We start from the raw sequence: 15,279 nt of genomic DNA, 5'->3' as shown, positions 1-15,279 counted from the left end.
AATGAGGTTTTAACCCAGTACAGTCTGTGAATGATACCAAAACAAAATCTTTCAAAACAGAAACTGAGAAACACTCAGTATAAGAAACTGGTTGTAAATAAACTGGTCAAGCACTGCTTTAACACTGTGACAACAGGGATTATCATCCATGCTCAGATTCTCTTAAACACTCAGCACAATTTCTTTTGCTTTGTTGTCAGATAAGGTTACGGAATAACTCATTCCAAGCACTGATACTGACAATACAAAAATAAAACGTGAAGATTAAACATCAGTTCCAAGAACATCAAATCTGAACATTTTGAAAAGCCTGCAATGCCCTCTCAAGCATAGCTTTTTCAAACTGCTGTGGGAGGAAGGTAATTTACAGAGAGAGAAACTGCAAATACCAGCCAAAGAAGAACGTGCATTAGTGCCTGTAACCAGGAATGTAATAGCTGAGTGCTCCGGCAGGCAGAAAGTATTTCAAATAAGGAAGCACTGGACAGTCCAACTGCCACTGACCAACTGCTAAACTGTCAGTGTCAACTTCACAACCCACATGACGACATTCTTTTAGCAGCTTATCACATTTTAACAACATTTTAAAACAAATCAATGTGTCAGAAGTAGCAGTACTATCTGGGGTAGCATTTTACAGATTGACACGCTGTTATAATAACATTCATTTAATAGCTAAATTAGTAATGGGAAAATAAGTGATGTCCTACAGATAAAGCAGCCAAAAAGTAGGAAAAGCAACCCCACACTTTACCTGCATCAAGCACTCACAGTGAGCACAAACAGAAGCAGCAGATTCTGACTGGACCACTCAAATCAAAGGGCAGAGGTCAAAGAGATCCCCGGGAACTCGCCACTACTGCAAGCCATTGAGAGGGCAGAAGGCTACTGCTAACAGCTGAGCTATAGGTTAGCCAAGGATTTTATTCAATCTCCTTGTGGGACTATAACATACCCCTGCAGCAAAAGAGACTGAGCTGAAAAAGTGTTTTGTTTTGTTTTTTTTAACCTATTATGCCATAACACACACTATGAATATACCTTTGCTACTAAAACAGTAATACAAACTTACATGCTGGCATACACCCACCACCACCAGCACACTGACTGGATGTAAAAGTTAATTTAGACCAGACCCATCACATATTATTGTCATTAAATATAGCTATTTTGGCAAGAAGTACTGGCAAAATAGCTTTACTTTTTTGAAAAAGGTGGCAGGTGCAGCAAGAAGAGTATATAGATCAGGAACCAAAACACTGCTCTGCTTTACTAGAGTAAAACATGCTATCAAGCTATTTTCATATTTTCAAAGAGCATTTAAAACAGCTTAAATTGAATTTAAGACAAAACTAGGCATTTAGATTTATATGCTGCCTTTAATCCAAAGTACTTTACAAACTGCAAACATATAGTACTAGGTATCTATCTGTTAGGGTTGTGTAAAGCTTCAGTCACTGATTTGATTCAGAGGAGATCTGGCCCGATTCGGCAGCCAAATCTCCAAATCCGAATAGAATCAGGAAACCCATTAATCTCTCTCAATTGAACTGGAACCCTCTGATTTGGTTCAGAGAGATTCAATGATTTGGCCATAGACACAGCTTTATATGTTTTTTCTATGTACCCCGAGGTAGCAGGCGCGGCTCGTGAACACTGAGATGGTGGGGCGAATGGAGCATCGGGGGGGAGGGGGTGGTAGCGGGCTACGCGCTCAGTAGTGGACCTAGAAGCGGACCAGAAGTACTTCCAGGCCCATCACCAAGAGCACAGGGGACCCCCACCATGCTCCCATGGAATGATCCATCCGCCCCACCGCCTCAGCATTCATAAGCCATGCCTGGTACCTCGAAGTACACAGAAAAAAAACAAAACACATAAAGCTGTCCGTGGTCGAATCACTGATTCTCTAAATCAGCATCGAATCTTCAGATTCAGATTTGGCCAAATTGAATCAGAACAGTGATCCAAATCAGGACAGTGATCTGAATCAGGAAATCGAATCACTGCCTCCCAAATCAGGCCGAATCTGAATCAAATACTGGCCGCTTCACGCGTCCCTACTATCTGTCTGCAAGGGACAGTAACAGGCAAACAATCAGCACGTATTACATTAGGGAACTACAAATGTATGGATCCTTAGCCCAAAATGTTTCATGAGGGGGAAGGGAGAGAAATCAAACAATTACAGAAGAAAAGACAAGAACATTATACAGATCTTTCAAAAGAACGTTGGAACAAAATAAACTGTATGTACTCTATTACCTCAAAAGTTTAAACACTCAACTATTTAGCCATTATCCACTGTAGTATTTCAAGGCTGAGAGTTAAATCAGTAAACTAATCCTGTTTTCCTATTCTCCTGAAAATAGCTATTTCTAAAATTTTAAAATGTTTTCTTCAGAGACATTCTGACCCACATTCTATTGAAGTTCAGGGGTGGTCATTTTTTGCTCACACAATTGTATCATATAAAAAAAGATTTTATCAAGTAAGTTAATTAACAGTTAGATGCTAATAAGAGTAATAATATTTACTAAATTTCATCCTCATGGATTAAAGAAGAAATTATATGGGAGTACAGATTGACATGACAGGCTTGAGTGATTACTTTTACAGAATTATTTATCAACTATTACAGCAAGTTACCTTAGCTTATGTGGATTTTAAATAAGATCTAAATACAGGTATCAACAACACGCAAGTCTCTTCACTAATAATGTACAATATATTTAAGTAACAAGTCTCAAAAGAATACAAGATGGAAGATCATAAAGTGTTTTTACCTTTTAGAATTCTGACTAAGTTAAAAGAGTGGGAAATCATTTGCCTGGTGAACTTAATTATGTTAGGAACATAAATGGGTCCTGTGGCCACTTTCTTTTTATAGCATCTTTTCTCCTCAAAAACTTTTGTTAACATTTTGGCTCCATCCCGTTTTTCTACAATAGGTTTATTTTATGCAAGTCACCATTTATTCTGCATATTACTGAAAACTGTTTTATACTATATCATTTTTATTTGATGATTAGCTGTACTGCTTATACACTAGTAACTGAGACAATTTAGTTTACTGGAAAGCAGGAAGGTATCTTCAAAGAGTAGAGAAATACTAGTCCTGAACCTGTTTGGTATTACTTACAGGTCTGCACTCTCCTCATCAACTAAAGCAGTTACAAACTTCCCCAGCAAAACCATTTCTAGAAAGATTTAAGAATCTTTCATAGTACTTAAAGCATGCTTCCTACAAGAAACTTTAGATTACTTTCAATAAGTACAGGTCAACAGACTAATTTCCCCAAAGCACTTCCCTGAAATCATTTCATCTTGCACAGAGCCACATTCTGTGAACCATTTCCTCCTATGCTGAGCTGAAATACTGTATGGTCATTAGTACCAAGTATCCCTATTCTCGCATTTTCCAGTAGTTCCTCCTCCCTGTAAGTAAATCCAATTATAAAGCCAATTTGTTTTTTCAAAAATCTTAAAACCAGGCCTAGTCAAGAGAATGGAGTCCCATTCCTTGCTTGGCGCATCTAAGCTGTTTCTGGAATGCAAATAATACATACTTAACTTGTAACTGTTTTAATATTGAAGAAGCAGTGTATAATTATGCACTGGACAAAATTTAAGAATGTCTGTATGATCAAACAAAAGCAACAGCTCAGTTGCTTTCCTTAAATATCACAATCAAGTCCCTACGTAGAATTATAGGCAGCTGCAATAGTTTGTTTGTCACCAGAATCCCACAGAGTCATAGTAGCTGATAGAAACACATGGGTCCTAGTTGGCTTTGAAACATAAAAGGCTATGGCTATGTTAAAAACCACCATAACTGAAAAGTAACAAAAAAGGGATTTTAGGCACTTTACCAGAGGTAATTTGAAGTAAAGAGTTTGTACACTAAGCATATGAATTGTCTAAATGCCAGCCAGAGTTATCAGACCAACAGATTGCAAGGAACACAGGTTGAATAAAAGCAACTACTGTACCCCCCACCCCCCATAACATGACTGAAATAACTGTTTCAAAACACAAAATCAACAGGACGGACTCCCATAAGTTCTAAAAATCACACACTATTTGAATCACAAACTCCAATCAAGGGAGGAATGCAAGTTCAACACATCACTGAGTAGGGTAAAAAGTTTTAAATGACATACCTTTTCTCTCTGTTTTCTGTGAAGGGATGGAAGATGTGGGTGTAGGCAGTTTTGATAAAGTAGATGCTCCATTGGCATCAAAGGATTTCTTTGGCTGTTGATCAGGTTGTAGAGAAAATGGACTAGGAGGAACAGTGCTTGGGGTAGCAGTTGGATGAACCACTGGTTTGATAGGATGTTGTACTGGAGTAGAACTACTGTGAGTCTCTGCTCGTGGCAGTCTGTAGTCTCTGTCATTGTGTCTGCTCGTTTGAGACAAAATATTCTGTGGGAGCATACTACTTGTGTCACTGGAATGCTTGTCTTCCACTTTTGTTCAGGATTCACAAAGTAATATTGCAATAAGAAAAAAAGATTTAAGTTAGAAACTTGTCCAATAAAGTGACTATGATAATTCAGCAACATACCAATAATTACAGTTGACTGAACCTTATGCAAGTTTTATAAATCAACTACTAGCACTATGACTAAGAACACATTAGAAGACAAAATATAATTTCTCAGTGACAAAATGAACCCTCCAACATCGGAGGAACTTGGGTTGCTCTCAAGTTCCAATTAAGTTTGTGTTTAGGGACAGACCACACTATAGCGAATGCTCTGGCTTATGGGTTGACAACCTACAACCCCCAAGACAGACCAGTCCGGGAAGGCACAGCTGAACAGGTGACATGCAGCTGAGCTGAGCCACCTGTTCTCTCCAATCTCTTCTCCACAGCTCCCTTAGGTGTGCTCTGGCCTGCGTTTACTGTGGCTACAGAGGAGCCAGGTATTTCTAGCAATGAAACACAGGCAGCTTGAGCACTACAAAAGGTGAAGATTAGTGGCCTGTGGTGGTAAAATGCTGTCAACCCCTGTTCTAGTTTAAGATGTTTTTCAAAAGGTTCCTAATAATATCCAGACCAAAATGTAGTATTTGCATATGCTATATTCAGTCTGAGGGACTGAAGTCAACAGTTCCAATAAAAAATGTTTATATTATACAGTTGTCTTCTATGCACTATGTTTGCCTCGTGTTTGGCTTTTAATACAAACAAATTTTGATTTTGTTTCCACAAAACCAAGAGGGGATGAAAGGCCAATCTCAAGACACGTGGCTAATGGCATACAAAATGTAATAGATTATTTAACATGTGATGCAATGCATGCCATTACACAGTTATGACTTTGTGGTACTGTAGAGCATGACTGGCATACATAGAATGCTTTTTTCCTAATTTCTGGTTTCTCATCTTCCATGCAGCCCCTACCATTAGCAATGTAGCAAACTGGCTGGAAATTCATAAAAAGAAACATTGACCGAAATATTCTATTTCTACAAAGATTCTTCCTGAAACACGCATATCCTTAATTCAGTATGCTGGTCGTCTCTATAAAAATAAGTCAGTGAGAACAGTAAAGGCCTTTTCTAAACTGCTGATTTTTCAAACAGTGAGAAATAATAAGTGAATGAAGCAAACTGCTAGGGTATTTTTAATTCTTCCAAGTACTGTAAAAGTGTTCATGCCAATTAAATGTATATGCACAAGCAAACTTGCAATACCACTAGGTAAAGAAAGATTAGCACTAGATCATAAAGCCAATTCATCTAACATTACACTCTACAAAAATTCAAACAAAAACGTATCAATCCCAGAAGTATGTCAACCATGTCTGAAGATAACGTGAATTAAAAAAAATATATATTTTAAAAGTATAGTACAGGACCCTGTGAAGGCTGCAAGTTATTTATAACTCCAAGGGTGAAATCAAGGTTTAAAGGAATCTCCGAGTCCCCCGTCTTTAATCTGAGACCATCACATATAGACAGTTCTCTCAGTGGTTATCTTGACGGATACAAGAAGCTGGATAAGAAAGATTTTTTTAACTGTTACAGAAAACATTTTATTCAAGCTATGGGGAAAATACTGCACACTTATTGGCAGGCAATTAAAGATGATTGCCAAAATGGAACAGTAATATGATATAAAAGAATAAGCAAGTGCACCAACTTATACAGTACTATGATGAGGCAGCAAGATTTTTGGGAGATGTCTGTAGCTGAGTTTTCAGCAAGATGGATCTGAGCCACTTTGCCCCTCTGCTATAAAATGTGCAGATAGGGCAAAAGGATCGCTCTCAATTTGGCAAAGAAAAATACGAAGGAAGTAAATAGTGTTCACAAAGCAAGAATATTTTACTGTAGAAAAACCACATACTTCCACCGGCAAACCCACTAGCAGCTGTTGCCTGCATCACCTCTCTTCTGTAATCCCTATCTTTTGGGAAACTGTTAACTGACATTTTGCTTGCTTCTTTTTGTCTCTGCTCTCTGTAGAAAAGAAACACAAAGGAAAATGAAGTAAGACAGTTTCTAAATCAAGTACTTTATTACAAATTAAAGCATATATTCACACACACACCTTTCAAGCCACTCTTTCGGTTTTTCCCATTGTGAAACTTCTGTTCGGCAGTTGTAGTAGTATTTTTTGCCTGAAGAACTGATGTGTTCAGACCAGTCATCTGCAGAATCGAAGGCCTTGAAAACAAACGGCATTGGCAAAGAGTCTAGTTGTGTGAATTCAAATAAATTATACAGCTTACAATACATTTGAAGTTACAAGGTACAGGACCTTTTCATTCAGGTGCACTTCAAAACACAACCAACCTCCCTACAAAAGGGCTCAAATTTAACACTTCCCATTTTGCAGTGCAATACTTTTGCCTCCCATATAATACTGCAGCAGAGAAATACTACACTACTGCAGCTTGAAAAAATATATACCGCTTCTTTTATATCACCATCGCTAGTAAAATAACAGCATAAGTAAATCCGGCACAGTATTCATCAGATCACAACAATGTTACTGTCTGCCAGAACATTTTCAGAATATCAGCAATTCTGGCTCTTAAACTTCTGTATGCTCATAACCTCACCAAAATTTGAAATTCAAACCTTTAAGCTTGTTAAAATTTTAGAGCTCCCCAATAGATTTAGAAAATATTAATATTTGAAAGATTTATTTATTTCTCCTATATACCAGAACATGTTTTAGTGCAGACCTGAGTTGCCATGTACAATGATCATGGCAATTCAGGAAGTTCCTCAAGTTAACCAGTAAGAAGATCAGATTGAAGCTCTACTACTGTTAGCCATGAGAAAAAAAAACCCCCCCGAAAAACAGAGGTTTGAGAAATTATCAGTTTCATGTTAGGGAAGCGAGGCAGAGTAAAATCCCTGCCCAAACTATATTTAAAAACTCTCTCAATAGCCGTATTTCTTTCTTTCTTTTTTTTTTTAATCAAACTTATCAAATGTCTACATTGCAAGGCAGGTGAATCTGAAAATTCTAAATACAATCAGCTACACCAAAACATATCTTACAACATATGTAAATAATTTGTAATTCTCTTCCATCTATGATTATGATCACTTTGCAGGCCCTACTAATTCAATAAAATTTGCAAAAATGCACCTCTGATGATTTCATCTGAAGTACTGAAAATACTGCTTGTATAAAACTACATAAGGCAAGTTTGAATACTTATCAAAAATACTTACTGCATCTGAAGTTTTGCTTGGATTATTGCTAGGATTAGAAGAATGTGAATTTGAGCTATGAAGAGCACTGTGGTTATGTGAATTTTCTTGTGGAGAGTAACTGGTCCCTAAAAACAGAAAAATTCACTGTAAATACCTCATGCAAATTAAGCATACCTGTATCAAAAGTATCAGTGTTTAATTAAAAAAAAAACAAACTAATACTTAATCTCAGTCTTCCTTAATGCTGGTATAGTAGGAACACTTTGTTGCAGATTAAGCGAGTGCAATTTTCATTTACAAATAAGGCAAAAGTATCTCCCATATTCTTAACTTATGGTTACATACATTTATGGTTATTAGTAGAGGATCTGCACATAACATGCAATTCAAATATTTGAGTTTTCTGCAACATAAACTTAGGTGTACGCTACAGATTTGCCAGGATAGCTACGTCAAGGAGAGAGAATCCTTACATGACATAGTTGTCACTAGAGAAAGAGAAATTTTCCCCAATATAGCACTTTTGCTTGGGGAAGGGAATGATTTTACTATATAGGAGCAGTGTTACTTGGCTGATGGCTACATCCATGCCAGGAGGTCACAAGCTGGCAGAGGGTAGATTTAGGCTAGATATCAGGAGGCTCTACTTCATGGTTAGGGCACCTAGGATCTGGAACCAACTTCCAAGAGAAGTGGTGTTGGCTCCTACCCTGGGGGTCTTTAAGAGGAGGCTGGATGAACACCTTGCTGGGGTCATCTGACCCCAGTACTCTTTCCTGCCATGGCAGGGGGTCGGACGAGATGATCTACTCAGGTCCCTTCCGACCCTAGAAACTATATGAATGTTCCTGTAGCAGTGTTCCTAAACAAGGCCTAAATTTAGGGACTTTAACCAGATTGCAGCAATAATTTAAGTAGACCACAAAATCAAGAGATATCAACTGATTTAAGTCTAGAATTAATTTACATTTTTCCATCTATTTTGATCGAGCAAGGCTATTTGAGGTCACTTTGCCAAGTATAAGGAGAGGGAAAAACCAAGATCAGTATATGGTGGAGGAATACAATACAAAAATATACTTAAAAGTGAAGGAAACATCTTGCTGCTCAGTTCACAAATTTTAGTTTTCCTACTTGCCATCTCTACAATTTGAGTCCAAAATTTGAAAATAAAGAATAGTTCTTTTCTAACTGTACATCATGACTAAAAGATTACAACAGTAAAGGTACTGCAGACGACTGAGCCTCTCTGTTATTTAACCCTATTTCCCCCGCAAATGATGAACAAAAAGAAGGGGGCAGGGCTTGGGGGTGGGGTAAAAAACAAACAAAAAACCAAGCGATTTCATCAACAGCAATAAAACAGGAAGATATGGAAAGACTAGAGACTAAGGTGCATAGGAAAGGGCAAATAGGTAATGTGGGAAGAGACCAGGTAGCTGACAGATAAGTATTTCAATAATGGAGTATTAAAACTGTGGATTGCTTGGTGAAGGTTGTATTAAGGGCGTCATTTAGAAAGCTGAACCAAGGGCAAACCAGAGTGAAGGTGAGCAGACCGAGAGCCAAGGGATAGGATGAATATTAATATGGAAGCTGAAGAATGAAGTATAGGGGTGTGACAATATCATGAGCCTTTGAACAGGGCTGAAATAAGTCTAAATAATAACAACAGAAGCAGAGATTGAAAAGCAGGCAAGAAAGATCTGGCTATGCAGTAATGACATGGAGTAAGAGAGAAGCCAGATGATATGCTGTTGAAATGAAGAGTGCTGGAAAGGAGGAACTGGAAGAAGAGTTTGGAAGCAGCAGAAGTCTAATGTCTCTTCTACTCTCTCGTTATGAACAGTACTTTGGGGGAAGTGGAAACAGGAGTTATCCTCAAGCATGGGCATCACTAGCAAGAATGAACTATCAGCTATCTGGAAAGGAACTTTTTGGGGGGCAAATGTTTACATTAAGCAGGGAAAAAAGGGAACCGAGCAAAACATGGAGGACAACACAGGGAAAGGGAATCCAGGCAGTTGCATACAACTGCAAATGGAGGAAAAAAACTGCAATGGTCATCCAGGCACTACATGCAAAAGTAGTAGTGAAGCAAAAGAAAAAAAAATCTTACGACTATTTCTAAGGGTTTTTTGTTCTTTTTTTTGTTTTTTTGTTTTTGTTTTTTTACAGGTCCCAAAAGGGTAATGAAGGATCAGGAATTCAGTGTAAAAGGAAGGCCTGCACAGTCTACCATACTGAACTTGGAGAAGCTGCCTTCTTGCAACCCATACTTGAAGAAGACCCTTTTTAAAGAGATCTTTCCAGAACCACCCACCCTACCTTTTAAACAAGCACCAAACCTCACCAATCTCATTACCAGAAGCAAACTTCCTATGACCCAAACCACACCAAATGGATGCAGCCCATGTCAAGACAAAACATGTAAAACCTGCCAACACTTCTCCACCACTCCCACAATAACTACACCCCGAAACTGATCCATCACCATTCCTGGATCTTACACCTGCACCTCCAGAAATGTTATACATCTCAGCCAGTGTACCAAATGCCATTAAGGAAAATATGTAGGAGAAATGAAGCAACAACTATGTACCAGAATGAACACACCAAAAACCCATCAAAGACAAAAATATCCAATTACTTGTGGGTGCCCACTTCTCACAAGACAAAACCTCCCTAATGTCACAGTGGTATCCTCAAATGAAACTTACAAAAACACCTTTTGCAGATGAGCTTACAAACTTCACTTCATAAATCTACTGAATACAAAAAAATCACAGATTTGGCATAGATACTGTATTTATGACACATTACAACCTGCCTGACATCTGACACACCAGGTAACCTGCCTCAAGTTAACCACTTGCATTCCTTCATACAATTCCTTCCCTCCCTCCTCCCTCCCACTCTTAACTCTACCCATCATCTTCCAAACTTCCACTCACTGGCATTTTCACAGGCTTATATACATCCACAAACACACACACACACAAACTTCAGCTTCTTTTCTACCTTGGAGAACAGCAGCAGAATCTCCCGGTGCCTGAAGAAGGGTGTTTGTGCCCAAAAGCTTGCAAAGAATTTTTTTTCCAACTATTTTGTTGGTCTAATAAAAGATATCACATCTACCCAAAGAACCCTGCCTGCCTCAACACTACTCTCTACTTACAGGCCAAGGACATTACCCTTAGTGACCAACTCAACCACACCCAAGTTTAACTGCAAATCAGGGTGAAACCAGAATTTGACAAATCTAATAGAAAAGCTGTAACTTTGAAGTTTACTAACATGCTGAACACACGCACAACATAACATGGAATGGAAGCACTTTCCATAGACTGGAACTTAAATCACATACTAGTATTGCCAATTTAAGGTAATGCAATTTAGTGTTCTATTGCCCAGAATATCTTGTTGCCTAATGGTATTTGTTTTCCTGTTCTAACAATCAACGTAAGAGGTGTGCTAATTATACAAAATCTTTTGTACAGCATTCTTCGCAAACAATTGCATAAAAGTTCTCATATGTACTAAAATTATTTTTGCCTTCAATAAACACTTTAAATGTCTTATGGCTTTTCATTTCCTGTAAACTGAAATATTTTATTTGTAAGATTCTACTTGATGTTATTTTTTCTTCCCATTTTATGTTAGATACGTTCACATAAAACATGCTTTGTTCCCACTCCTCTTGATTTAACAGAGGCAAAGTTCCTCATCTCAGCAAAATCACACTAACATTGACTAGACCTTTTTCATATTTTTTCCACATACTGAGAAAGGCAGTCTTTAAACACTCATGAACACTAAATCCCAAAGTCCAACTGTATTAACTGCCTGTGCTACATTCTTATCAACACCAGAAAGCTATGCAACGCTTTGCAAATAATATTTACAGTAGGTATTTAATAAGCTTAATTTTCTGAGCACTTTCTATTAAGGAAAAGGAAGCGCCTGATGTCTAATAGCTAAGGCTGAACAGAACTATTGTAAAAAAAATAAAATAAAAATCTTAAAGTGCTCTAAAATCTACATGCATACTCAGATCGACCAAAATTCCCAGGCCAAATAAGAGCTTGTGGTATAGCTCTATCAATCTGGTTTAAGGATTCCCACGGTATATTTCCCCCAGGGTGACTTTTCAGAATTTGGGCCCCCTCTGCACACAAATATTGTGCAATTAGCAGGTTAATTCCACAATCAACTGAACAAGCTATACATGCAAAGCACCTGTCACATAAAAAGGTCCAACCTGCTATCAAGGTAGATCTCAAAAATGTGTACTGACTTTATAGCTGGTTGGTACCCCAGCTTTAAATCAACCCAGGTAGCAGGGTCACCCCTGCTGCTGGGAGCCCCATCAGCTGATCAGGCTCCCAGCCACGGTGGAGCGGAGGGGGGAACAGGACAGGGGGGAACAGCAGACAGACACTGAGGGGCCTCAGCCCTGGCAGCTGCAGATGCTGGGTCCCAGCAGCCTCAATCTCCCAGCCTTGGGAGCTTCACACACCTCAAAATCTGGGAAACTGCAGCAGCAGTGGTCTCCTAGCTCCGGGGGCTTCACACACACCTGCGGCTGAGACACTGCAGCAGATGCCTTTCTCCTGGGAGAACAAACATCTGTACACATTCTCTTCTGAGAGAAGCACAATGCACCAGCATCCCAGGGTGCTTTGCTCCCTTTTCCTCCGGAGATTGTTTCTCCACCCAAATCAAATCAACACATCGTGTTGCAGGAAGACAGACTGAAGGAGCCTATGGAACATGACAAGATGCATCCACAAGGGCCCCCTGGCTATGTAGAGTCAGCACTGCAAGCTCACTGCTCTCAAAAGGCTCAAAATTAAAAGGTCTGCTCAAGGCCCAAGGGAGGTTTTCCACTAGGAGAATAAGCCTAGGAGAATTCTCCCAGATCATGTGAATGTATGTATGTGGCCCAAGCCAGAAATCCCAAAATACAGGTGGTTTATGTAACACTATTTCTACTCCTTGCATTTTGTTTTATTGTATAAGATTCCTGCCTTTTGGTTAATGTCTACATCCTGAAAGGATACAAGACAGGCTCACAAATAACAAACAGACTGTTTTTGTTAACTAACAGCATTTCAAACTACAAAATTAAAACTGAACACTGCTACCAAGTTATACTTAAATTTCTAAGACCTTTCCTTGCATTAAAAACTCAAAGCACATAAAACAATGGTTTAAAAAACACATCTTTGCAATATCAAAAAGAGGAATTTAACACGTACCACACATGATTAAATTATTCAAAGTTACTAAAATGTTAATTTAATTTAAATTAAAACATGATTTACTACATTTAATGTCTTTGTTTTATACAGATTCAAGGATGACCCATAAACTCAAATCAAATTTGAATTTATTCAAATCAAATTCAAATCTATTAATTACTCCGAGTTTGAACAAAAAACTGAACAACAAAACATAACCAACCAAGGCAAAACCTCAAGTACATATAGCCTAATGCATATGCCATGTCTATTCATTTTTCTGCAGGTAGGAATGTCAACCTCATTATCTTTCCTCACTAGTTCCTTCACCCCCATGCCAAAAAAAATTTAAAGTTCTAGTAAAATAGTTCCCCCAGAAGAGCAGCTGCAGCGTGGCCAGGAGCACAGCCCAGCAGTGTGGAGAGCAGCGGGGTCCAGCTTGTAAGTCTGTTGGGAGGGAAGGGGCAGGGGTAGAAGCAGATCGAGGCCCCATGCCCTCCCAGGGTGCATGCAGCAGTGGGAGATCCCCTGCACAAACCACTTCAGGCTGGATTGCAGGATGGAGCCTCGCTGTGCAGCGCCTGTCCTTGCCCCAGCCCCACTCCCTCCCTCACCTTGGGGAGCCTCTATCTGCCCCCCCCTTTTAAAAACAAGGAGAAATATAAAGGGGTACATGAGCTGAAACTGAGACAGAAGGGGCACACTTTTTTTAAAAAAGGCTGAAAACCTCTGAGATCCATCTATTCCAGTATACTGTACCTGGAGCCTGAGCCTGTAGGACTTCTCTTCAATTCTTAAAATTAAATTATAAAAGCACAAAGCATCTTTGTAGTTTAATTACAATAGAATACCTGATAATCTTACCTAATATTGAAAGTCTGCACTGTAACATTACCCTTTGCTCTACAGTCAAACAAAAAATTTCTGAATTGTGAACAGCTCTATTTTCAATGGAATATTAAATCCTTAAGAGTCACAGACACGCACACTCCAAAAAGTTATTAACTGTTTTAGCAGAAAGCAAGTCTCTCCTGTGCCTATGCCACAAAATCCATCAGCAAAAAGTGAGTTTGTTAAAATAACACCAGTGACAATATATAATCATACACAGACTTGCCTGTATTTTAAAACGAAAATTATGTTCGCTTTAGAAATAACCAACGAGGGTAAAATGTTTACTAACTGTGTAAAGCAAGGTAATAAATTAGTAATTTTAATAGTGCTGATTCATGCAATGTTTAAAAGTTTATTTTAAGCACTGACTATAAATCACCAGAAGATATTATTTCACCCTCACTGGAAAGAATCTCGCAGTAACCATAGGGGGGAAAAAACAAAACAAAAAACCCCACATAAAATGGTATATTTACTTGCATATGAATAGTCGCACTTATACTGCCTCAAAACTTCGAAAAAAAAAATGTATCTATGTAGTTGCTACATCCAACTTTCTAAAGAAACAAATTCAAAAGGCAAAGAAGAATAGATCAAAACCATATAGGAAACATAAAACCACATGGTACAATAGATCTGCTCCACATTCCATCTCATCTGTGAGATCAAGCAAGATGAGGAAGTAACAGATGAACAGTCAAATATAGAATCATTAGGAGTAAGTTAAAGTCCTGTTACTTCTTCAGTCTTGCTCTTGGGTGCAAGAAATGTCTGTTATTTTTCTCCCCTCTTCTACCCCCCAACTTATTGTGAACACCAACAAGAGAAGATTTTTGTTCCTAAAAAAATAAATGTAGTCATTCCTACCACCTTTTACATGAACTTTGTGTTTCAGCGCTGGGTCTCATTTTCTGAAACACTACACTGGATATCTTTTAATTTATATTTAAGAGAATAATTCCATGTTATTTTCCTTCTATATTAGGAGTGCCATCAGCTGACACCACTAGCAGAACAGGTGTAGGCACCACCATAAAAAAGCTCTCTGTCCCTCTTTCTATTCTGTTCTGCTTGATCCACTGTAGTGAAGAGATCATTAGATAGGGAACAATGAGTCTCAATACACATATTGCACTGAATCCACTTGGACTGTTGGATCCCTTCTAAATGAGCCCCTGAAAGTTTTGCCCTTTCCCCAATAAAAGACTGAGGACTAAAATACATCTGTGGCTGCATTCAAGTACTAGCCTGGGGCAGGAGGGTGGCTCAGCTCCAATTTCAGCCAAGGCTCAGGGCTCCAGTCAGAGCTGAGTCGCTGCCTTGGGCTGGGATGGCTGGCTTGGTGGGGAAGGGGAGTTTGTGGCCAGGGAAGCATGGGGGAGATTATGCAGCCTGCCCACCCCTCCTTCCTAATCTCTGCTCTGCTTCAAATCCCTCCAGCCCTGATCAGGCCCTA

The 15,279-nt window shown here is 38.8% G+C and overlaps 1 protein-coding gene across 3 annotated transcripts in view; it reads right to left on the bottom strand.

The window, feature by feature from the left end:
• WAC (WW domain containing adaptor with coiled-coil) overlaps window positions 1-15,279 on the bottom strand; it is a 95,984-nt gene that overhangs the window by 51,498 nt on the left and 29,207 nt on the right. For all 3 annotated transcript variants that reach the window (XM_090047433.1, XM_090047432.1, XM_090047434.1), the window contains exons 4-7: window positions 7,705-7,811; window positions 6,566-6,681; window positions 6,362-6,474; window positions 4,164-4,472 (exon numbers count right to left, since the gene is read on the bottom strand). In XM_090047433.1, coding sequence (XP_089903559.1) covers window positions 4,164-4,472; window positions 6,362-6,474; window positions 6,566-6,681; window positions 7,705-7,811 — 645 coding nt within the window. The remainder of the gene's footprint in view (window positions 1-4,163; window positions 4,473-6,361; window positions 6,475-6,565; window positions 6,682-7,704; window positions 7,812-15,279) is intronic.

Source organism: Crocodylus siamensis, chromosome 5 (assembly GCF_052110815.1).
Source record: "Crocodylus siamensis isolate JL-2025a chromosome 5, ASM5211081v1, whole genome shotgun sequence".
NCBI classification, from domain to species: domain Eukaryota; kingdom Metazoa; phylum Chordata; order Crocodylia; family Crocodylidae; genus Crocodylus; species Crocodylus siamensis.
The sequence above is the reverse complement of the archived record's forward strand: the minus strand, read 5'-3'. Positions and strand labels throughout refer to the sequence as shown.